The following is a 22518-nucleotide window of genomic DNA, read 5'->3' as shown; positions in this document are numbered from 1 at the left end:
ACTCATACAGCTGGGGGAAACTGAGGCACAAAGAGGCAGTGACTCAAGGTCACGGGGTGAGTCAAGGGCAGAGCTGGGAATAGAACCCAGGAGTCCTGGCCCTCTGGACTCTTTGTGGGGAGAGGGAAGTGGAGAGTCCAGTGCTGCCGGAAGTCCCAGGCAGAGACACTGAAGCCCTAGAAGAGAACCTGGGAGACCCCCTCACCCCCTTATCTGCCCGGCTGGGTCCTGACCCTTTGGCGAATGCTGCCTCTCAAACACCCGGAGTTAGTGTCATTTCAGCTGAGCTGTAAAGCTGCCACCCCCGGAAGACAGGGCAAGAGCTGGCCCCGTGCCCCAGCCAAATTCCAACCTGGGGAACCCCTGCCTGGCTCCCTAAACTCCTCCTGTGGTTTCCATTGGGGGGTGTTGAGGTCTGCGGCAGCGGAGCTCCTTACTGTACAGCTGCCATGCTCTGCCCCAGAGGTGGCTGCACTGCTGTACCAGCTGGGCTGACTCCCAGGCATCCACCTCGCAGCAGGCTTGGGGGGCGATTTCTCCAAGTGGGACGGGCAGGGAGGACAGTGGGCAAAGCCTTTCCTGTGGCCCATGCCATATTAATATGCATATGCAAATTAGATCATTAATGGCTAGCCAATGATATTGGAGATCATGGATCCCCTCCCCCGCGGTTAGTGTCCTGACCCAGCCTTGGACATGAAATCAGCATCTGCCCTGGGAACAGGCCTGCGTGTGTGTGCGTGTGTGTGCGCCTGTGCGTGTGTTCGTTCTCAACAGCAGGACACCAGCTGGATCCAGGGCCCCAAACCCGGTGGGCTGGCCCCGGAGCTGCCTCCCCAACCCCCCCAAAGGAACCCCCTGTGCCCCCCCACCAGCCCAGTGCCAGGAACAGAGCTGCAGGCTCCTGTGTGGGGACGTCCCTTGCTGCTCTCAGACCATCTGCCCAGGAGATTCCAGCCTGGGAGGGATTAGCTCCGCCTGGGGGGAGCCGTCCCTCCCCAAAGCTGTGGGCACTTGGCTTTCACCCGCCAGCCCAGGGCCAGGCTGCCGACCCCAGCCGCTAAGCGCTCGTCACCGGCCGTGTGAGCTCCCGCAGGGCAGAGCCGAGCCCCCATCCAGCCCCGAGGGACCTGGCACCTGGGAGCCTGCAGCATTTCGGCCGCTCCCAGGGGTAAGATTTCCAGCGGCTCCTAGCCTGGCACAGCCAGAGGCGGGCTAAGGGGTCAGGGCCGTGGCTCCATCCTGCCCAGCTGCTCTCGGTGCAGCCAGGCCCCGAGGCCTCCTCTTCCTGCCCCGACCGGGTGCTGGGAGCCACTGGGGGGAGCTCGTCCCCTCCGGGGCATCGTTCCCTTATCCTAACAGTAGCCTGGGGGCTGGGGGGTGTTGGGACACACCTGGCACCCAGGAGGGAAGGGTCAGTACAATCCAGCCAGCGCCCCCGACTGCCTCCCTCGTATGGCCACACTCAGCTTAGCCTGCTGGGGACCGGCCCTCCGGACCCCGTGGGGGGCAGAGAAAGGCCTGGGCTCCCCCTGCAGATCCTGTCTGAGAGGGGAGTTTGCGCCCCCAGCTGAGTCACCACTGAGCTAGCAGGGGTCGTGCCCCAGGCTCCAGCCGCACCCCGCGGCGCTTCACCTGCCTGCCCCGTCGCAGGAGCTGTGAGTCCCGTCGGGCCCAGCGACGGGGCCGGGGAGTCGGGCGTAGGCTGTTGACGGGCGCTCGTCTCCCTGGCGAGGTCTCACGGGCAGCAGCGCCTGGGAAGCGAGTGCGGAGCCGCTGCCTGGCACTGCCTCTGGCCCTGGGCCCAGCCAGCAGGAGCCGGGGCGGCAGCATCGGGCAGTGCGGGACGGCTAGGAGGGCAGGCGGGGGCTGACGTGGCTCGCCTGGAGAAGGCCTTTTCGGGCAGCAGCGGGAGCCTGGCTCCTGGCCGGGGCGCGGCTGACGGCCCGCGGGGGATGCGGCACTTGCTGCAGGACACCCCGGAGCGGGGCGAGGCCCTGTACACGGACTACAAGCCCCCAGCCCTGGACACCCTCCGCCTGCCCAGCTACGTCCTGTACCCGCTGATGGCAGCGCTGATCGTGGGGCTCGTCGCCTATGCCATCGTGGGCCACTTGATCAAGGACCTGGTGCACGACTTCGCTGGTGAGTGTCCCCGGGACGTGCCGGCAGAGCCCCCGGGGCGGGTGGGTGTGAGCAGTCAGTGGCAGGGACGTGCTGGGCAGTGCCCCCGGGGCGGGTGGGTGTGAGCAGTCAGTGGGCAGGGCATGGCTGGGCAGTGCCCACGGGGTGGGTGGGTGTGAGCAGTCAGTGGCAGGGACGTGCTGGGCAGTGCCCCCGGGGCGGGTGGGTGTGAGCAGTCAGTGGGCAGGGCTCGCCGGGCAATGCCCATGGGGCGGGTGGGTGTGAGCAGTCAGTGGGCAGGGCATGGCTGGGCAGTGCCCACGGGGTGGGTGGGTGTGAGCAGTCAGTGGCAGGGACGTGCTGGGCAGTGCCCACGGGGCGGGTGGGTGTGAGCAGTCACTGGCAGGGACGTGCTGGGCAGTGCCACAGGGCAGGTGGGTGTGAGCAGTCAGTGGGCAGGGCATGGCTGGGCAGTGCCCACGGGGCGGGTGGGTGTGAGCAGTCAGTGGCAGGGACGCACAGGGCTCGCTGGGCAATGCCCCCGGGGCGGGTGGGTGTGAGCAGTTAGTGGCAGGGACGTGCTGGGCAGAGCCCCCGGGGCAGGTGGGTGTGAGCAGTCAGTGGCAGGGACGCGCAGGGCTCGCCGGGCAATGCCCACAGGGCGGGTGGGTGTGAGGAGTCAGTGGGCAGGGCATGGCTGGGCAGTGCCACGGGGCGGGTGGGTGTGAGCAGTCAGTGGGCAGGGCATGGCTGGGCAGTGCCACAGGGCAGGTGGGTGTGAGCAGTCAGTGGCAGGGATGCGCAGGGCTCACCAGGCAATGCCCATGGGGCAGGTGGGTGTGAGTAGTCAGAGGGCAGGGATGTGCTGGGCAGTGCCACAAGGCAGGTGGGTGTGAGCAGTCAGTGGCAGGGACGCGCAGGGCTCACTGGGCAGTGCCCCAGGGTGGGTGGGTGTGAGCAGTCAGTGGGCAGGGCTCGCCTGGCAATGCCCATGGGGCGGGTGGGTGTGAGCAGTCAGTGGGCAGGGCAGGGCTGGGCAGTGCCACAGGGCAGGTGGGTGTGAGCAGACAGTGGGCAGGGCATGGCTGGGCAGTGCCACAGGGCAGGTGGGTGTGAGCAGTCAGTGGGCAGGGCTCGCCTGGCAATGCCCATGGGGCGGGTGGGTGTGAGCAGTCAGTGGGCAGGGCATGGCTGGGCAGTGCCCACGGGGCGGGTGGGTGTGAGCAGTCAGTGGCAGGGACGCGCGGGGCTCGCCGGGCAATGCCCACGGGGCGGGTGGGTGTGAGCAGTCAGCAGGCAGGGATGTGCTGGGCAGTGCCCACCAGGCGGGTGAGTGTGAGCAGTCAGTGGCACGGATGCGCAGGGCTCGCCGGGCAATGCCCACGGGGCGGGTGGGTGTGAGCAGTCAGAGGGCAGGGCATGGCTGGGCAGTGCCACAGGGCAGGTGGGTGTGAGCAGTCAGTGGGCAGGGCTCGCCTGGCAATGCCCATGGGGCGGGTGGGTGTGAGCAGTCAGTGGGCAGGGCAGGGCTGGGCAGTGCCACAGGGCAGGTGGGTGTGAACAGTCAGTGGGCAGGGCTCGCCTGGCAATGCCCATGGGGCGGGTGGGTGTGAGCAGTCAGTGGCAGGGATGCGCAGGGCTCGCCTGGCAATGCCCACGGGGCGGGTGGGTGTGAGCAGTCAGTGGGCAGGGCATGGCTGGGCAGTGCCATGGGGCGGGTGGGTGTGAGCAGTCAGTGGCAGGGATGCGCAGGGCTCGCCTGGCAATGCCCATGGGGCAGGTGGGTGTGAGCAGTCAGTGGGCAGGGCTCGCCTGGCAATGCCCACGGGGCGGGTGGGTGTGAGCAGTCAGTGGCAGGGACCCGGGCCTGGGGAATGGATCGGGTGGCTCAGAGATGGTGAATGAGACATGGACCATCTCAGCTCGAGATCAGCTGCTCCAGCCGCCCTGCATCAGCGCTGGCTGGACATTGTTCCTGTCTTGTGGCTGCCAGGCAGCCTCCACCCAGGGAACGGGGGGCTTTGGGGGACGAGGTGGCATTCACTGATCCCTGTGCGTGTAGCCTCAGTGCCAATGCCAGGCTTGCTGTGGTTGGGGGCGTGCCAGGGTAGCTGATCTCCACCCACCGTGGTTGGCTCCCAGCCCATCTCCCCTTGGCTGACGCCCCAGCTCTGAACGTGCAGCACCCAGCGCCAATGCAGTGCAGCCCCCTCTGGGGTGGGACAGAGCTGCTGCTGGCGGTGCAGAGCAACGAAGAGCAACGGTTTGGGGCAGGGCAGAGCGAGGCTGCCTGGGCTGGCTGAAGAACGGTGGGGTCCGTCTGGGCTGTTGGGGGAATTTCAGCAGGACGCTGCGGTTACCAGACCCGCTGCTAGGAAAAGCCCCAGGGATCCTTCATGAGAACAAGTGTCAGGGCAGCCCAGTGACCCCTCAGCCTCTGCTGCCCAGACCCCGGGTGGGGCCCTGCCCTGCGGCACCTACTGATCTGCCAAGGCTGTAGCCTGCCTGTGCCGGGCGGCCCTGCCCGCCTGCCCTGGGCCAGCCGCACGGCGGCCTCGCCTGCGGGCTAGTTCCAGGTCGGGCCCTTGGGCTGCCCCGGGCGTTATTTCAGGGCAGGGGGAGGACGATGCCGCTTCTCATCTCTCTGTCTCTGTGTTTAGACTGGGCCTTTGGGCCGAAACCAGAGGAGCAGCTGGAGGCCGGCGGGGGAGTCGCTGTGGGGAAAGCGATGGGGATGCAGGAGAGGCGAGAGGAGGAGACCTCCATGGAGGGACAGGGACAGGGCTGCCAAGCTCCCTGCACCCTGCCTGGGATGGAAGCCCCCCTGGCACTGCCCCCCATCGCCCCCCGCAGTTCCATCCCCTCCACAGACTCTCACCAGAAGTTCTTCTAAGGCGCAGCTCGGAGCAGGCACTGGGGGCCTCCACTGTCCACTAGGGGGCAGTGGCTCCATGGGGCTGGCAGGGCAACTTGCCTCTCAGCTCCAGCTGCCAGCGTGGGCCTGTGGGGCTGGGCAGATTCAGACTCCCCGGCAGAGGGGCCTGCTCAGGCCAGGTCCCCGCCCGCCAGGGCCCAAAGCTGGGATCAAGACTGTCCGGCAGGCAGAGAAGGAGCCGCTTGACCCGTGCTTCACTGCGCCCACTGCCCGCTTCACTGCACTTCACTGCCTGCTTCACTGTGCCCTCTGCCCGCTTCACTGCGCCCACCGCCCACTTCACTGCGCCCACCGCCCACTTCACTGTGCCCTCTGCCTGCTTCACTGCGCCCACTGCCCGCTTCACTGCACTTCACTGCCCGCTTCACTGCGCCCACTGCCCGCTTCACTGCGCCCACCGCCCGCTTCACTGCACTTCACTGCCTGCCTCACTGCGCCCACCGCCCGCTTCACTGCGCCCACCGCCCGCTTCACTGCACTTCACTGCCTGCTTCACTGCGCCCACTGCCCGCTTCACTGCACTTCACTGCCTGCTTCACTGCGCCCACCGCCCACTTCACTGTGCCCACCGCCCACTTCACTGCGCCCACCGCCCGCTTCACTGCACTTCACTGCCTGCCTCACTGCGCCCACCGCCCACTTCACTGTGCCCACCGCCCACTTCACTGCACCCACCGCCCGCTTCACTGCACTTCACTGCCTGCTTCACTGCGCCCACCGCCCACTTCACTGCGCCTACCGCCTGCTTCACTGCACTTCACTGCCTGCCTCACTGCGCCCACCGCCCGCTTCACTGCACCCACCGCCCGCTTCACTGCATTTCACTGCCCGCTTCACTGCGCCCACCGCCCGCTTCACTGCGCCCTCTGCCCGCTTCACTGCACTTTACCGCCTGCTTCACTGCGCCCACCGCCCGCTTCACTGCATTTCACTGCCCGCTTCACTGCGCCCTCTGCCCGCTTCACTGCACTTTACCGCCTGCTTCACTGCGCCCACCGCCCGCTTCACTGCGCCCACTGCCCGCGCTGGGCTGTCGGTGCCAGGGCAGAAGGGTTCACTGCTCTCGACAAGCGGCTCCCATCTCAGACTGGACAAACTCGTTACACCAAATCCATGACAGGGGAGCGGCGCCCTAGTGCTGGTCAGACTCCCGGCGTGGGAACAATGGAACCACACCGGAGCGTCTGCCCATATGGGTTAAGGTTAAAAGCAGCGCCCGGCAGCGATACAGGACACAGTGATGCAGGAGGGGCCAGCCCTCCCTGGTTAGCCCCCGCTGTGATGCACGGCTCAGTTCTCCCCCATTGCACCATCCCAGAACAGTCAATGGAACCCACCCCAAACAGCTGCAAACAATCGAAACCGCTGGGGGCAAACCGGGACCAGTGTAACAGCCAGGGGGTCGCCCTGCCTGGGACCCGGAGGCTTCGCATCCACTCGTGTTCGGCGGAAGGTTCGTGGACGGTGGATCCCGGTTCCTGTGACGGCGGCTGTGCAGCGGCAGGAGCTTGGCGGGCCAGGGAGCAGGTCACAAGTGCAGGCTCTGGTTCTCCTTATGTGATTGTGCTTTGTGTGTTAACCATCGGTGTCCAACACGTGCTCTGGCTTGTAGTGGTCCCTCTGCTCTTTCCTAGATACACCTGCTTTGGTTTCATGCCAGGTGCTGGGCGTTGTACCGGAGCAGGGCGGTTACAGGGGCACTAGAAACGGGGGCAAAGTGCTCCCTTTGTGGGCAGAGGGTCTGGGCATCCGTGAGTAGCCGGTGTCAGGGAGATCACGGGGGAAGCTGCCGAAGGCCTCGGGGATGGGGGTGCACCTGCAAGGAAAGGCAGGTGGCACAGCCCGCAGGGGAGGCTGGTGGTGGTAGCTCCCACCCGCTTACCCCAGGCAAGACTCCTTCACGCTGGGGGTAGCAAGGTGGCTCCCAGGCACCCCCGAGAACTGCTCTGGGGAGGGGAGGCCAGGGCCAGTTAGCCAGTGGGCTCAGTGCTGCTCTCGGGGACGGGCTCCCCTGCAACCAGAGCGGCCCAGCGAGCGCTGTGCATTTCCCACCAAAAGGGGAAAGAAACAAATACAAAGGGGGGGGTTGGAAATCTTTGTGGATTTTTCCATTGTTTAGACCAAACAAAAGCTAAACATTCCCAGCCCCCCCACACCCATTCCCCTCCCTTCTCTCTCATTAGTTTTATGGTTTTCATTTAAAAAAATCAGCAAATGTAAGTGACGTGTCACCCAATTCTCAGTGACTGTGTTGGGTTCAGGGGAACAAAATCTGCTCTTGGGGGAGAACATTTTGGTCAATAAAGCTCGGCACAAAGACCGTTGGACCCCCAGGCCTCAGAACAACCAGGCTCCATCTGGGGCACTTGAGGGGGTGGCTGGGGACTCTTCCTCACCCTCCTTGGGATTAGCCGGGGACCCCTCCCACTCCCACGCTGGAGCACTCCGTATGGGGGTTATGCTGGACCAAGCCCCAGACAGATTTTTGCCCCAGATCCATAAATGGCCCCTCAGTGACTGAACTCACAACCCTGGGGTTAGCAGGCCACTGCTCAAACCCCTCGGGGCAGGGATAGCTCGGTGGTTTGAGCATTGGCCTGCTAAACCCAGGGTTGTGAGTTCAGCCCTTGAGGGGGCCACTTATGGATCTGGGGTAAAAATCTGTCCAGGGATTGGTCCTGCTTTGAGCAGGGGGTGGGACTAGATACCTCCTGAGATCCCTTCCAACCCTGAGATTCTATGTTTCTATGACAGCTGGGCAGGGAGTCCGGAAGCACAGCTGGAGCTAGATGCAAGATTGGGTTTGGTTCTCAGCCAGGGCTGTGGGAGTTCGCCCCCAAAGGCCCCCACCATCCAGTCAGGCCAGAAATGGGGTGAGCTCCTCAGCTGCACCTGAACCAGCGCTGGGAAACGGGCCCAGGGATCGAACCAGGAGTGGGGCTGCCATCCTGAGAACACGCTGTCTGGGCCCCAGCGCTGTCATCTTCCCCGTGCCCTGGGCAGCCACTGGTGGGCCCCGAAACCAACTCGGTGCTTCTCTGCCACAGAGTGAGGGAGGCCCCTTGAAACAGCTGCTTAGACTCCAGCTGCCGGCACCAGCAGGGCTCGGGCAGGCTCGGCCGGGCCAGAATCAGCTGGCTGAGGCGATGGAAGAAATGTGCACACTCATGCTCTGCTGCACAGCTCACCCCATGCACGCGCGTGCAGTGTCACGGGGCTTCCCACACAGCACACACTAGGGTTGCCAATTTGCCAAAACTGGACATTAGAGCCCCTCCCCCACAGCTCCATCGCTCACTCCCCTCCCCCCCCGGGTCTCATCTGCTGCCTGAAGAGTCAGGCTGGGAGGAGCTGACGCGGAGCCCAACTGGGGCATGGTGGGGAGCAGGGGGTCGATCCCCGGAGCCAGGGGCCGAAGGGAGTCGGGGCCCGGGGAGGCTGAGAAGCCCTGCCAGGCTATCACGGGCAGCGAGGCCAGCTGCCAACCCTGCTCCTCAAACGCTGCTGCGTGTGTCAGGGTCCGTCCCCCTGGCGGCAGCACCGGTACCTATCTCTCTGCCGGAGCTGGAGCCAGTCCCTCAGATCAAGCTTCTCTGCCTCAGCTGAGCTCCTCCAGCAGCAGCTGCTCTTACGCCGTCCGACAGCAGAGGCTGGGTACTGCGGTAACTAGACTTTTGGTGTCCAGTCAGCAGGACTGACGGGACACCGACTTTCCGGTCGAAAACTGGACACCTGTCAACCCTTGCACACACACACGCCCTCTGCAGACACATGCACGCACGTGCACACAAACAGTGCAGTCACGTGAACACACACAGACACTCTGCAGACACATGCACGCACGTGCACACAAACAGTGCAGTCATGTGAACACACACAGACACTCTGCAGACACATGCACACAAACAGTGCAGTCACGTGAACACACACAGACACTCTGCAGACACATGCATGCACACACTCCCACTGTCCTCTCTCTCTCAACACACACACACACACACACACTTACTTTCATTTTGTGTTCCAAGCAACTGTGGAGCTGAGCTTGCTGCTGCCTCAGCCTGTCTAGAGGAGTTTAATGTCAGTTCTCTGCCCCGTGCATCTCATCCTATCCCAGGCATTAGCCCCCCCGGGAGGGGCAGGCCCGGAATTTGGATGCAGCTCAGGAGAGCTCGGTGAGGCCTGGCCGCTGGATCAGCCTCCCTCCCGCTCAGGGAAGCACAGAAGTTGGGGGAGGGGGGGACAAGACGTGAGGGGGGAGCTAGGGGTTAGGGGTTGGGGCTGGGTTGTCTCTGACAGCCTTGTCCTGCAATGTTGCTTCCCCAGAGGCTGCTTGGGGTGTCTGAACTGTGGGGATCTGACTGGAATTTACCCCAGCTGCTGGGGTCCCACTTGTTTCCCAAACACACTGCGAGCTGCTGGGACGGCTGTTCCGGGGCGTCTGAAGCCCCCCCCCCGCATCCATTTCTCCCTCCTGGTTGCCTGGCTGGCACCTCACGCAGGTGTCCAGGAAGGAAGGGAGCCTGCAGCAGGCCTGTCTGCTAGGGGTGCCAGGTGTCCACTCTTTGACTGGAACGCCCACTCCCTGGCGGCTCCGGTCAGCATCGCCGACCCGGCCATTAAAAGTGCGATCAGCAGCGCAGCAGGGGCCCGGGGCTCAGGCAGAGACCTTGCCTGCCCTGGCGCCGCGTGGCTCCCAGAAGCAGCCGCCAGGTCCCTGCGGCCCCTAGGCATGGGGAGGCCAGGGAGGCTCCACGCGCTGCCCTTTCCCCCAGCGCTGGCTCCGCAGCTCCCATTGGCCAGGAACTGCAGCCAATGGGAGCTGCAGGGGTGTGGGGGGCAGTCCTGCGGGTGCAAAGGCAGCATGCACCAGGCAGCCTGCCCGCCCATGTGCCTAGAGGGTGCAGGGACTGGGCAGCTGCTTCCTTGGAGTCGTGGTACGCGCTGCCAGGACCCTGCACCCCACCCCAGCCCCCTGCCCCACCCCAGAGCCTGCACCCCCAGCCGGAGCCCTCCCTCCCTCCCACACGCCAACCCCCTGCCCCAGCCCGGAGCCCTCTCCTGCACCCTGAACCCCTCATCAGCCCCACCCCAGAGCCTGCACCCCCAGCCGGAGCCCTCCCTCCCTCCCACACGCCACCCCCCTGCCCCAGCCCGGTGAAAGTGAGTGAGGGTGGGGAAGCGCGAGCGATGGAAGGAGCGGGGGCCGGGGCCTCAGAGAAGGGGCAGAGCACGGGGCTGGGCAGGGGTGTTCGGTTTTGAGTGATTAGGAAATTGGCAACCTTACTGTCTGCGCCAGCCAGCCCATTGCAGGCCTGGGGAAAGACCCTTCCAGGACTGCAGGTCGGGCTTTGCCCCAGAAGCAGGAGCCAAGGGCTTGTGCTGGGGGGCTGGGGGGGTGTCGCTGTGGCTGGAAGATGCTGCTTCCCGGCCAGCCAGTGGCCAAATGCCCATTGGCCTCAGAGGGACCAGGAGTTCGCCCTTCGCGCCTGGAGATGTGGGCTGCAAGTCCCAGCACCCCCCACCCCCACTGCCAGCGTGGGCCCAAGGCCAACTCCTCCCCCAAAGGGGTGGGGTGCTCGGAAGACGCCAAGTGTTTATTTCTGACTATACTTTGGCACCGTTGCCATGGCTGCCGCGGGGCACTGAGCGGCCACATCAAAGTCCAAACTCCAGCAGGCTGCCCCCCCGCCCCCCAGGGGCACAGCGGGGCGGGGGGTGGGGGTGCCTGGGGCAGACGCTTCCTGCAGCAGGGACGGGTCTGAGCTCCCCAGTGCCCTTGGCCTGCAGTTGAAGACTCAGCCCCAAACCAAGTGGCCCGTGGGCTGGGAGAACAGATGTGGGGGGACCAGACCAAGGGGGCTGCATCTGCCATCCCTCGCCTGCAGACTTGGGGCCCCGGATGGGGCTTGGGGGGGCATCACCATGGGCCTGGGTTCAAAGGCTGCTCTGGGGGCAACCCCACGTCGCGGGGGGGAGGCAGCCTACAGCTGCTTTCATTGGACTTCCTCTGCCCTGTGCTGATTGCTCAGCTTCACCCCACTCCTGCTCCCCTGCCCCACAGCTGATCCCCTGCGCAGCACTGCCCCACCCCTGGTCTGAGCCTTGCCCCCGCTGCGCTGTTCTCATGGGCAGCACGGCCAGCATTGGCCCAATGGGCCCTGGTGCTCAGTCTCCAGCAGCGTGAGTCACCCCAGGGCACCCAGATAACAGCGTTAATGATTAGTGCAATCGCTGTGTCAGTGAAAGGCCCCTGCGCCCTGGAGAGCTCCCAACAGGCAGCTGAGCTTAGCAGGGCCACCCAGAGGATTCCGGGGGCCCGGGGTCTTCGGCGGTGGGGGGCCCTTCCGTTCCGGGACCCGCCGCCGAAGTGCCCCGAAGACCCGCGGCGGGGGCCCCCCCCCGCTGCCGAATTACCGCCAAAGCCGGACCCGCCGCCAAAGTGCAGCCTGGTCTTCGGCGGTAATTCGGGGGGGGGGCCCCGCCGTGGGTCTTCGGGGCACTTCGGCGGCGGGTCCCGGACCGGAAGGGCCCCACCGCCACCGCCGAGACCGAGCTGAACTTCGCGCGGGTCCCGCTCAGTCTCGGCGGTAGTCGCCAGCGGGGTCCTTCCGCCCGGAGCGGAAGGACCCCCCGCCGGCGAAGACCGGGAGCGAAGAAGCTCCTGCGCTCGGCCCCGCAAGAGTTTTCCGGGGCCCCCGGAGCGAGTGAGGGACCCCGCTCCAGGGGCCCCGAAAAACTCTCGTGGGGGCCCCTGTGGGGCTCGGGGCAAATTGCCCCTCTTGCCCCCCCCTCTGGGCGGCCCTGGAGCTTAGCGGCCCCCCCTCGGCCCCCCCCAGCTGCGCTCTTTGCGGCTCCCCCTGGGGCAGGAGGGGTCCCCCCAGCCGCGGTCTTCGTGGCTCCCCCAGGGCAGGAGAGGGTACAGCCCCTTGAGGTGGCTGTGAAGCTGCTCCCTCAGCCAACCCCCTGGGTATGGAACCGGGGACCTTGGGAGCTAAGAGCATGAGCTGCTGCAACTTGAGCGCCAGAGCCAGAGCCAGAGCCAGGGCCGGTGCCCTGGGGCTCAGGAGCAGAGAGGACCGCCTGGCTCCCCCTGACGCTGACGGGGGTCTCCAGCATCCCGGGCAGTGCCCCCCACGGGCTTGGCCAAACGCTGCCCAGTGGGTTGGCCCGGAGAGTGTTTCCGGGCCGGAACTGACCGTGTCACATGCACTGGCTGAGCTGGTGTTAGGCAGCAAATAAACCATTTGCCTGAAAAATTTCAGCCAGCTGCTTGTGCGGGGCCTGGCCTGGACTCTGGGATTCTCGCCGCTTCCTGGTCGGTCTCGCGCCGCCTCCAGAGGGTTAAAGGGCTCTGGTTGCCATGGTACCTTTAAAGCACAAGTTGGCATTTGCCCTGTTGAGCACAATAAAGCCACTGGCTGGCGTCCCTGAGCCCTCAGACGGGCTGTTAGCCGCGCTGGGTGTGGGCGCTGGCTGCTGGGAGAGGCACCAGGCTTTGAGTTCAGATTCATCCTCGCACAATCCCCGGCCCCCCCCCACTGGCTTGGGACAGCGCCTGGCGCCCGGGACAACAGGCAGCCACCGAGCGAGCCGGGCATCATGTCTCCTCTCCGCGCTCCTCTGTTCTTCCTGCTCTTCATCGCCGCCTCGCAGGCCCAGGACGGTAGGGACGCCCCCTCCCTGCCCGAGACCGCGGTGGGGGGTGGGCAGCCTGGCAGGAGGGGAGCAGGAGATGGGTCTGAACAGTGCCCGTCCCTGCCTCTCTGGGCCCCGGGCACGGTCTCCCTGGCCTCACCTCTGCGCTGTGTGTGTGTCGGGGGAAGCCTGCGGGGCCGGGGCTGCCGGAGGGAGCAAGCAGGGCCGTGGGTGCTGGAGGTGGCCCTGGCAGGGGCCAGTCCCTCCAGACCATGAGTAGGCTGGAGGCTGAAGCCGCTGAGGCAATCACTGAAGCAATCCAGGGAGCCCCCTTGGGCACCTGCCTCCCCTAATCCCGCTGCAGCTCCCCGCTCTGGAACAAGCCTTTCCCTTTGGCCTGGCAGGCGCAGTGCAGGGCACCACAACGGGCTCCAGGACGCTGCAGCCCTGGCTGGTGGGGCTGACGGCCGTCATGGTCTTCCTCTTCGTCGTCGTCGTGCTGATGATCATCAACAGAGTCTGGTGCTCCAAGAAGCGCAGGTGGGCTCCCTGTCTGACGGGACATATGCCATGTGACCCTCCCCTCGGCCCAATCCTGCGGGTGCAGAGCGCCCGCCCCTCTCCTGGGTCCTCTGGCCCCCTCACCTGCTCTCCGCTGTCACTGGCCAGGATGGTCTGAGACCACAAAGAGCTGTGACAGGGAGGCAGTGCTGGTTAGACCAGTGTAAGTTGCAGGGGCAGGGGCTGGGAGTCAGGACTCCTGGGTTCTCCAGCCAGCTCTGGGAGGAGAGGGGATCTAGTGGTTGGAGCAGGGTGGGCGGGCGGTCAGGGCTCCTCGCTTCCATTCCCAGCTGTGCTAGTGACGTGCCTGGGGAAAATGACTTTACTTGCTGTGTACTGTGGGCAGGTGCCTGTCCCGCTCTGTGCCTCCGTTTCCGCATCTATATAAAGGGCAAACAGAGCTCCTTGGCCCGCAGGAGGCTGGGGGAATGGGGGCTTTAGGCAATGTCCACAAAGCACCGTGACGCTCTCTGAGATCACTAATCATATTTGTGAAACATTTTTGAGATCTTTGAACAAAATGTGTTGTCACAGGGCACAATGCATCAGCTCCCTGTAATCTCGGGAGTGGACCCCGTTGCCTGGTGAAGGTCACCCTCCCCTCTGGTGTCTCCAGGGCTGGAATCAGCGGTTTGGTGCTTATCTGGGGCTTGTTCCACGTACCGGGACACACCTGGGCTCTGCGTTCTGCTCGTACAGCTGCCTCAGGGAGCACAGGGCACCGAGTGCGTACAAAGTACCAAGTCCCTGCTGCGCCCGGCTATTAAAGACGAAATGGGCAGAGCCACCTGTAGCTAAGGTGGCCTAATGTTTTCCATTATCAGCCCCTGTTTTCAGCTGCTCATAACTTTGACAAATTTGACCAGTTTGGGCTGAAATTTTCCAGCTGGGTCTCAGTGTCGGGCTCGATACAGTCCAGCCTTTCTGAGAACAAGGTTGGGGAAATTAGGTAGTTTTGCCAGGGTCCTTCCTGCCCATTCCTTTGAAGAACTCTAGCGCCTCCAAGCTCTGGCGCAGGAACGTAGACATCTGGCAGGGGTATGATCCTCGGTTCAGGGAGGCGCCTTTTGCTGTGCCCATGAAAACTCACCCGGGCCAAATTTTTGCCATTTGCACATGCTCAGGAGAGCTTGCAGGAAGCTTGCTGCTAAAGTCTCTGACCTTTCCAGCTGCACTGAACGTGCTCCAGGCTCACACAGCCTGAGCTCTGGACAAGTGGCTGCAAGAAGGCGTGTGGGGAGGGAGCCAGCAGGACACTGGAATCTGGTCCTATCTCTCCCCCAGACTCAGGTCATAACTCTGTGCACATCACAGCTCCTAGTCAGCGAGGCTCCCAGCCCATCTGCCAGAGGCAGGCAAGGAGCAGGGCCCTTTGCTGCGAGGGAACGTCAGGCAGAGCCAGTGTCATCCACACACCTACTGGCCTTTCCGAGCGACCAGGCTGAATCCAAGCGCTTGGCTGTGGGGTCTGCACACACGAGGCCAGTGGGTCCCAACCTTTGTGGGCTCGGGCCCCCTCTGTAAATGGTTATGACTCGTTGTGACCCAGTAAATAGCCTGGGGGTGGAGGCCCTGGGTGGTTTTGGCACCCCACAGTGGAGACTCCTGTGGGGCTGGCCCCACCTTGGCACATTGGGCCCCGCCCCCCGACGCACCAAACTGGTGTGAGTGGGGCTGTGCCCTGGCTCACGTGTGCCACTCACTCGGTTTTGGCCTGCCCGGGCTCCTGTCGTCATGAGTGACCCTGGGACCCTGGAGTCGCAGTGCCTGGAGCAGGGGGGCAAACCCAGCCAGCCCTGTGGGACCGGAGCTGCAGGAGCTGCCAGGCCACCCTCCGAAACATTCTGGCGATCCAATTTCGGGTCCCGATCCACGGGCTGAGAACTGATCTAGATGATATTCCTTTGGCGAGCCAGAGCAGCTCCCACCATTCCAGCTTCACTTCATTCCTCTTCTGGCTCGCAAATACTAGCAGGTGCCCTCAAGTGACTGGTCCAGATGGAGGATAACAACCTACTACCTCAGCTAGCTTCCTTAAGTTTAAGTAGCAGAGGATCTGTGCTGTGGAGCTAAAGGTCCTGGGTGCCAGCCCTGTTCGTGGCTCTCTGGGGGAGGATTGTTATGATCACACATTTCTGCGTTTGTTTAAATTCACCCCCCCTGGAGCATTCACACCGGGGTACGGCTGGTCATAAATGAGAATTTCAGGTCGCAGAAAATGGCAAAGAGCCGGATTTGTTTTCATTCCATGTCAGAATGAGAACGGGACTTTTCCAAATTTGTCACCCCAAACCACACACGAGAGTGGCCCCACCCACTGCTGCGGGCACTTCCCTGGGGCGTGAGAATCCCAGCTGCAGGTCCCTGTTCTGCCTAATCTGGAGCAGGGACTTGACCCTGGCTCTCCTCCGTCACAGATAAGCACCCCCACCTCACTAAGCTACCGCCACCCTGGGGTGAGGGCTGCTCCCTAGCCAGAAATTCCAGCCTGGACCCCAGACACTTTCCCAAGGAAGTTTTGTCAAAACCGAAATGTTTCTGTGAAATGTTTTGGTTTTGATGAGTTGGCCATTTCTAACAACCCCCCCGACCCCATTTTGTTGAAAAATACCCAGCAGCTGTAATGACAATACAGCCTTTCCCCACCGGATAACGCGCTGTTTGCCCTACGGGACCCCTGCCTCATTCAGTGCCCAGGACGGACAGTGAAGGAGGCAGGGACCTGGAAGAGGAGAATGGCTCTTTTCCTGTGTGCAAGGCACTGGCCAGAGACCCAGGAGAGCTGGCTCCTGTGTGCGGTTAGCGGGGGGCTGGATTAAGGTGGCCTGGCCAGCTGTAGTGCTGGCGTTTCTTAATTCAAGCACCGATGATGGGAAACCAGAAATACTTTCCTGGGAAAGACGTTGTATTTGTCAGCTGGCTGGATACCCACTTGTGAAACTGACGCAGCCCGTGGGGTGGAGAGGCCGCAGTTCCGGGCACTCACCCCCAGCCAGCCCCCAGCTGTGGGAGGTGGCGAGGCAGAGAGCTTTGAGGGGACGGCTGGGCACCTGGGCTCCTGCCCTTGGGGGCCTCTGAGAGTTTCTCTGGCAGAGTGAAAGTGGACAAGCGCCGTCGGGGGGCAGCCAGGCACCGCCCTGTCCATTTTCCCACTGGGAAATCAAAAATGTTTGGCAAAACAGGCATTTTCTTGCGGACGATGGTGCAGACAAAAAGGGTTTCACCGGCTGCACTTGGGAGCGCTCGATGGGGCAGCAAGATGGGCGCGTTGTGTATCCAGAGCGGGACGAGGGCCCTGCCGCACCAGGGGACAGCGGCTACTCTGTACCGAGGCGCCCCTTGGCGCTGACTGGGGCTCCTCAGTGCATGTCTGGGGGCCCCCCTGCCGCACGGTGCCCTCTGACTCCCTGTCCCCACTGCTCTTTTCACAGGAATGAGGAGGAGCCGCTGGGAGAACCTGCCCAATCCAGGTAAAGCATCTGCCTCTCTGGCTGCAGCCCCGGAGCCGCGGCGTTTTGGGGGTTCTCTGGGGTGCAGTGGCTGCACTGGCTGCAGTGACCCCTGGTGGCAGGGCAGGGGAGGAGGCACTGTGGGGTGGTGGCCAAGTGGGCCGGTGACCCTGGCTCTGCTGCAAGGCCTGGGGTGAGTCCCTGGCCCTCCCTGCAGGCGGATCGGCTCAGCCTCCTGCGCAGAGATGGAAGGGGAGGTGGGGCGGGGCCCATCACTGCTGGACTTTGGATCAGTGTAAGAGCTCGTGGTGCCTGCCTCACATGGGGCTCCCAGCACCAGGCCGCTAACCCTGGCGCTCACTGCTGTGGGAGGTGCAGCTGGCACTGGGGGATGGGTGGCCTAGTGGTCGGGTGCCGGCCTGGCAAGCAGATTATAACGCCCGGCTCTGCTACATGCTCCCTCAGGCCAGACCGGCTCTCTGGGCCTCAGGCCCCATCTGTACAAGGGGGTAACGGCCCTGCCCCGCCCCTCAGGGGCTGTGAGGGTGAATATGTCGGTGATTGTGGGGTGCCCAGGACCTCTGGGATGGGGCCAGCTAAGGGCTCTGGCTGGATCCTTCCCAACTGGAGGCCCCCAGGAATATCCTGTCCTGCCAGCAGCCCTGTTGTGCCTATTGGCCCTAAGAAATGGCTTCTGCCCGTGGCTCGGACACCCACCTCCCGGGGCAGGAGCGGCTGGAACATCTAGAGGCCCCACGTGAGCTCAGGGCATCCGTATGCCAGGGACACCCACGCGGCGCCAACACCCCAGGGACACCCACGCGGAGCCAACACCCCAGGGACACCCACACGGAGCCAACACCCCAAGTGAGCTCAGGGCCCCGCTACCCCAGGGACACCCACGCGGAGCCAACACCCCCCAGGACGGTCACAGACACGACAAAGGAGATGAAGGCGGGGAAGGGAATTGGTGGCAGAGCTGGGAGTAGAGGCCAAGCAGCAGGCAGGACCCCAGCCACTGGGCAAGCCTGGCTCACTACAGCAATGCCTGTGTGTGTGTGCGTTCGTGTGTGCACACATATGTATGCCTCTGTGTGTGTGTGTGTGTGCTCGTGTGTGTGTGCAAGAATGTGTGCTCATGTGTATGCTCGTGTAAGAACATAAGAACGGCCGTACCGGGTCAGACCAAAGGTCCATCTAGCCCAGTATCTGTCTGCTGACAGTGGCCAATGCCAGGTGCCCCAGAGGGAGTGAACCTAACAGGCAATGATCAAGTGATCTCTCTCCTGCCATCCATCTCCATCCTCTGATGAACAGAGGCTAGGGACACCATTCTTTACCCATCCTGGCTAATAGCCATTTATGGACTTAGCCACCATGAATTTATCCAGTCCCCTTTTAAACATTGTTAAAGTCCTAGCCTTCACAACCTCCTCAGGTAAGGAGTTCCACAAGTTGACTGTGCGCTGTGTGAAGAAGAACTTCCTTTTATTTGTTTTAAACCTGCTGCCTATTAATTTCATTTGGTGACCCCTAGTTCTTGTATTATGGGAATAAGTAAATAACTTTTCCTTATCCACTTTCTCAACATCACTCATGATTTTATATACCTCTATCATGTCCCCCTTAGTCTTCTCTTTTCCAAGCTGAAGAGTCCTAGCCTCTTTAATCTTTCCTCATATGGGACCCTCTCTAAACCCCTAATCTTTTTAGTTGCACTTTACTATGTGTGTGTGTGTGTGTGTGTGTGTGTGTGTGTGTGTGTGTGTGTGTGTGTGTGTGTGTGGGTGTGTGTGTGTGTGTGTGTGTGTGTGTGTGTGTGTGTGTGTGTGTGTGTGTGTGTGTGTGTGTGTGTGTGTGTGTGTGTGTGTGTGTGTGTGTGTGTGTGTGTGTGTGTGTGTGTGTGTGTGTGTGTGTGTGTGTGTGTGTGTGTGTGTGTGTGTGTGTGTGCGGGGTGGGGTGTCTGGTGTGTGTGTGTGCGTGTGTGGTCTGTGTGTGTGTGTGTGTGTGTGTATGTGTGTGTGCTTGTGCGTGTGTGTGCTTGTTGTGTGTGTGCTCGTATATGTGTGTGTGCGTGTACTCATGTGTGTGCTCATGCCTGTGTGGGTGGGTGGGTACGTGCAGGTGCTCGTGCATGCTCAGTGGTCTGGGTAGAAATGAAAGGTGAGGGCCGCTCACAGTGCCGTCTCAGCTCCTCAGTGGGAACGGTGACAAGCAGGCGCCTTCTCTGAGGGGGGGATCCCCACACTGCCAGACGCTGCAGCTGGTGGGAACTGGGGCTGCTCAGCTGCATGTCATGCACCCTATACTGCTAATGGCTAGTGAGGATCCTCCTGTTGCTCAGAGATGGAGCTTTATGAAGCAAGAGACTCTGGGTTCTGTCCCCGCTGCTGCCTTCAGGGCCCAGATGGCTGTGGCCAGCAGTGCAGTGGCAAATGGGACACCTTAGGTAGCCACTGGCTTGCTGGGATGGGAGCAGACAGGCGGAGCCCATCGGACAGGGACAAGCCAGCTCCCTGGCTCTGCGGTGGTCGCCCCTTCCTGTTATTGACGATTCCCCTCCCGGAGGCACCTAAATGCCCCCCTGGGCAGGGCGCCGCACAGCCAGAGATTGGCCCGGCCCTGCTGAGCTCACAGCCTGCCCCATAGCCGTGTTAAAGCCCCAGTGCGGGCAAGGCAACCTGTGCTTTGAACACGCAGGAGCGGGGCCGGGGGAGCCAGCGAGCGGCCATTACCCCGAGGGATCTGAACCCAGGTTCAGCATGCACCAGTCGTCCCAGGGAGCTGCCCTCGCCCCCGGCCCGAGCCCCACCCTGGGGCCCCACATTTCCTCGCTGTCTCCCCTGTTCAGCAGGGCGGTCTCAAACGTCTACAACAACCTAGCGCTGGAGGAGGACAGCGAGAAGGAGCAGAACGTGAGGAAGGAGAATAAAACGACCTCCCTGTGAGGAGCCTGCGAGCCCAGCGGGGTGGGAGACCATGGAATTGCTGCCACCGCCGCCACGGTGCCCCGCTGTGCCGCCCGGCACACAAATCAACTCACTGCTTCCCTGTGCCCAGCTCTGCCCGAACCCTCCCTGGCCCAGCACGGGAGGCCTCTTCTGTGTGCTGCTGTGCAGGGCCCAGGGGTGCAGCGGGCACAGACGCCCCCTCACTACCCTGTGCAGGACAAGCCCCCTCTCCCCTTCCCTGGAGGGGATTCTCCCCAAAGCCCCCCACCAGCACCGCAGCGCCCCCTGCAGCGGGGTCCAGGCTGGGCCTTGCGCGGGCTGAGCGTGCGGTGCAGGAGCCTGTGGAGGGAGCAGAACAATCTCCCTGCGTCTCTGAGCCCGGCTGGGCCACGGGCGCCGGTGCCACGCTGTCCCCTGCGCTGCCCAGCTGGGCTGAAAACATTATAGCGCTGATTGGTGCCACCTGCTGGCAGCCAGGAGGGAAAGCGGAGAGTAAATCCCAGCTAGAGAAATGAGGGAAGGAACAGGAGGTGAGCGGTTTATGGCCTGTTGGCCGGGCCCCCCGTGTTCTGAGGCTGCAGACTTCCCCCTTCCCTCCCAATGCTGCAGAATTGGGCTCCAGAATCTGCACTTGCGTTTATACGAATGACAATGGTAATAAAGGCTTTTGGCCCTTGTGATTGTGAAGAAAAGCCTAAGAGCAGGATGTCGTGTGTGCGACCGACGCAGAGACGTCTGCCTGAGTGTGCAGAGAGCCTGAGCCCATTGCTCCACGGGCTGCACTTAGGGTGACCAGACAGCAAATGTGGGAAATTGGGACACATTTTTTCTCGTGGGGGAGGGTACAGTTGTGTATATAAGACAAAGCCCCTAATGTCGAGACGTCTGGTCACCCTAGATGCACTGGCCCATGCAGCTCAAGGGGGTTGTGTTGAAGCTGATCACTGGGACACAGCATAAAATAAAGTGAATTTCTAAGCTGCATGAAGAGCTGGGGGCTGGACTGTGGGTCAGATCCAGGAAATACCCCCCACAGGCTCTGCTGCCTGCCAGGGCCCGTGCTACACACTGCAGGGTGCACGGTCCTGCCCGTTCGACCAGCCAGTCGGGCCCAGGCAGCGTCCTATCAGCTCAGCCATCAGAAAGTGACTCCCCCTCGTGAGTGGGTCAGCTCAGCCCTGCCCGCTTGCGGGGGGCCAGACCTTGCATGCACAGCTGTGCTGCAGGGATCCAGCCGGCAACCTCTGCTGTCCCCGCTCCCAGGCTGAGCCCCTCTGGCCTTGTACAACAAGCACCTCCGCAGGGCAGGCCCTGGGCCCCCTTCGCCTGCAGAGCGGAGACCCCGCAAGCCTGATGAGGCAGCACTGAGGGCCGTTCCCTGCACTGCCCCCAGGGGCTCCCCAGGCCAACACGGCATCGGCCCCAGCACACAGGCGTGGGGACGCATGGACAAGGCCGGCTTTGCCTGCTGCTGGCAGCCAGCTGGGGACCCTGCCTGCCCCAGCCATGGCCCCTCCCCATCCTTTTCCTGGCGGGACAAGCGGGCTGAGCAGGGAGCCAGCACTGTGCCCCTCATGTGACCCTCTGGGGGCAAGTCCCTACCCCCCACCCCCTGCTGCCTAGGGGTGCTCTGCCTCCAGCTCGGGGTGCTGCAGAGACCACGGGGCCAGAGGTGCTGTGACTCCTGGTCAGGGTCTGCCCGCGTGCCAGGAGCTCGGCTGGAGGCTGCAGGGTCTGGTCTTCGCCTGCTGCGGGGCTGGGCAGCCTGGTGGGCACACTGGCAGAGACTCTGTGAGCAGGAAGGCTGCATCCTGGGAGCAATGACCCCCTGCCAGACAGAGCCCCCCCACCCGCCCCGTCTCAGGGCACACGGCCCCAGGACACACGGCCCCACCCACGCGCCCTGCCAGACAGAGCCCCCTCGCCCCCCCGGGCACACAGGCCCACCCACCCGGCCAGACAGGGCCCCCCCCTGCCCCAGCCCCAGGGCACACAGCCCCACCCACGGGCCCTGCCAGACAGAGCTCCCCCCGCCGCCCCCCGGGCACACAGCCCCACCCACCCGCCCTCCCAGACAGAGACCCCCCCCGCCCCAGCCCCAGGGCACACAGCTCCATCCACATGCCCTGACAGACAGAGCCCCCCCGGCCCCAGGGCACACGGCCCCATCCACGCGCCCTGCCAGACAGAGCCCCCTGTCACGGAGTCCCTGGGCAATGCTCTGGAACTGCTCCCCACAAAGCCAGGCAGGACTCTGGGGAGCCTCCTCTCCCTCGGAGCATTCAGCATCCTCTGCCCCTCCGTGCGCTTCCCACAGCGAGTCCACCCAGCGGGGTCCTGGGGAAGCCACAGGGTCCTGCCCCCCGACTTTGCAGTCAGACGTGACTCTCAGCCAGCCAGTAACACAGAGGTTTATTCGATGACAGGCACAGGGTCTAACACAGAGCTTGTAGGTACCGTGAACCGGACCCCTCGGCCGGGTCCATTCTGGGGGGGCAGTGAGCCAGACCCCCACATCTGCCCTCACTCCACGTCCCCAGCCAGCTCCAGACTAACCACCCCCTCCAGGCCCCGCTCCTCTCTGCTCAGCCCCTTTTTTGGGCCAGGGGGTCACCTGATCCCTTTGTCTCCAACACCTTCAGTTGGCACCTTGCAGGAGAGGGGCCCAGGCCATCAGTTGCTAGGAGACAGAGTGTCGGACATTCAGGTGCACTGGCCCCTTCCTCTGCAGCAATCACACCCTGATCCCACCACCTGGATATTAAGAACTGCAGAGGGGACACTGAGGCACCCACACGGTATTCAGAGCAAACATTCAGAACATTCCCAGTTCCTCACATCTCTCCCCGCTTCGAGACCG

The 22518-nt window shown here is 63.3% G+C and overlaps 1 protein-coding gene across 2 annotated transcripts; it reads left to right on the top strand.

The window, feature by feature from the left end:
* The first annotated feature begins 12493 nt into the window (after positions 1-12493).
* Positions 12494-20298, top strand: SMIM24 (small integral membrane protein 24). 2 transcript variants are annotated; one of them, XM_039516022.1, is made up of 4 exons: positions 12494-12725; positions 13102-13237; positions 16690-16728; positions 19562-20298. In XM_039516022.1, the coding sequence occupies exons 1-4, from the start codon at positions 12662-12664 to the stop codon at positions 19653-19655; spliced, it is 333 nt and encodes a 110-aa protein (XP_039371956.1). In that variant the 5' UTR covers positions 12494-12661; the 3' UTR covers positions 19656-20298. The 2 variants fall into 2 exon arrangements, with proteins under 2 accessions (XP_039371956.1, XP_039371955.1); XM_039516021.1 differs by having other exon boundaries at positions 19559-20298.
* Positions 20299-22518: the final 2220 nt, after the last annotated feature.

The sequence above is a fragment of the Mauremys reevesii genome, linkage group 26, assembly GCF_016161935.1.
Source record: "Mauremys reevesii isolate NIE-2019 linkage group 26, ASM1616193v1, whole genome shotgun sequence".
Taxonomy (NCBI): Eukaryota; Metazoa; Chordata; order Testudines; family Geoemydidae; genus Mauremys; species Mauremys reevesii.
This window is presented reverse-complemented; position numbering and strand designations above follow the sequence as displayed.

Bases quoted from the DNA above. Each gene is read 5' to 3' on its own strand.
- SMIM24 (XM_039516021.1), top strand. From the start codon at position 12,662: ATGTCTCCTCTCCGCGCTCCTCTGTTCTTCCTGCTCTTCATCGCCGCC. The intron at 12,726-13,101 runs GTAGGGACGCCC...TTGGCCTGGCAG, and splicing joins CGCCTCGCAGGCCCAGGACG to GCGCAGTGCAGGGCACCACA. The intron at 16,729-19,558 runs GTAAAGCATCTG...TCCCCTGTTCAG, and splicing joins GGAGAACCTGCCCAATCCAG to CAGGGCGGTCTCAAACGTCT.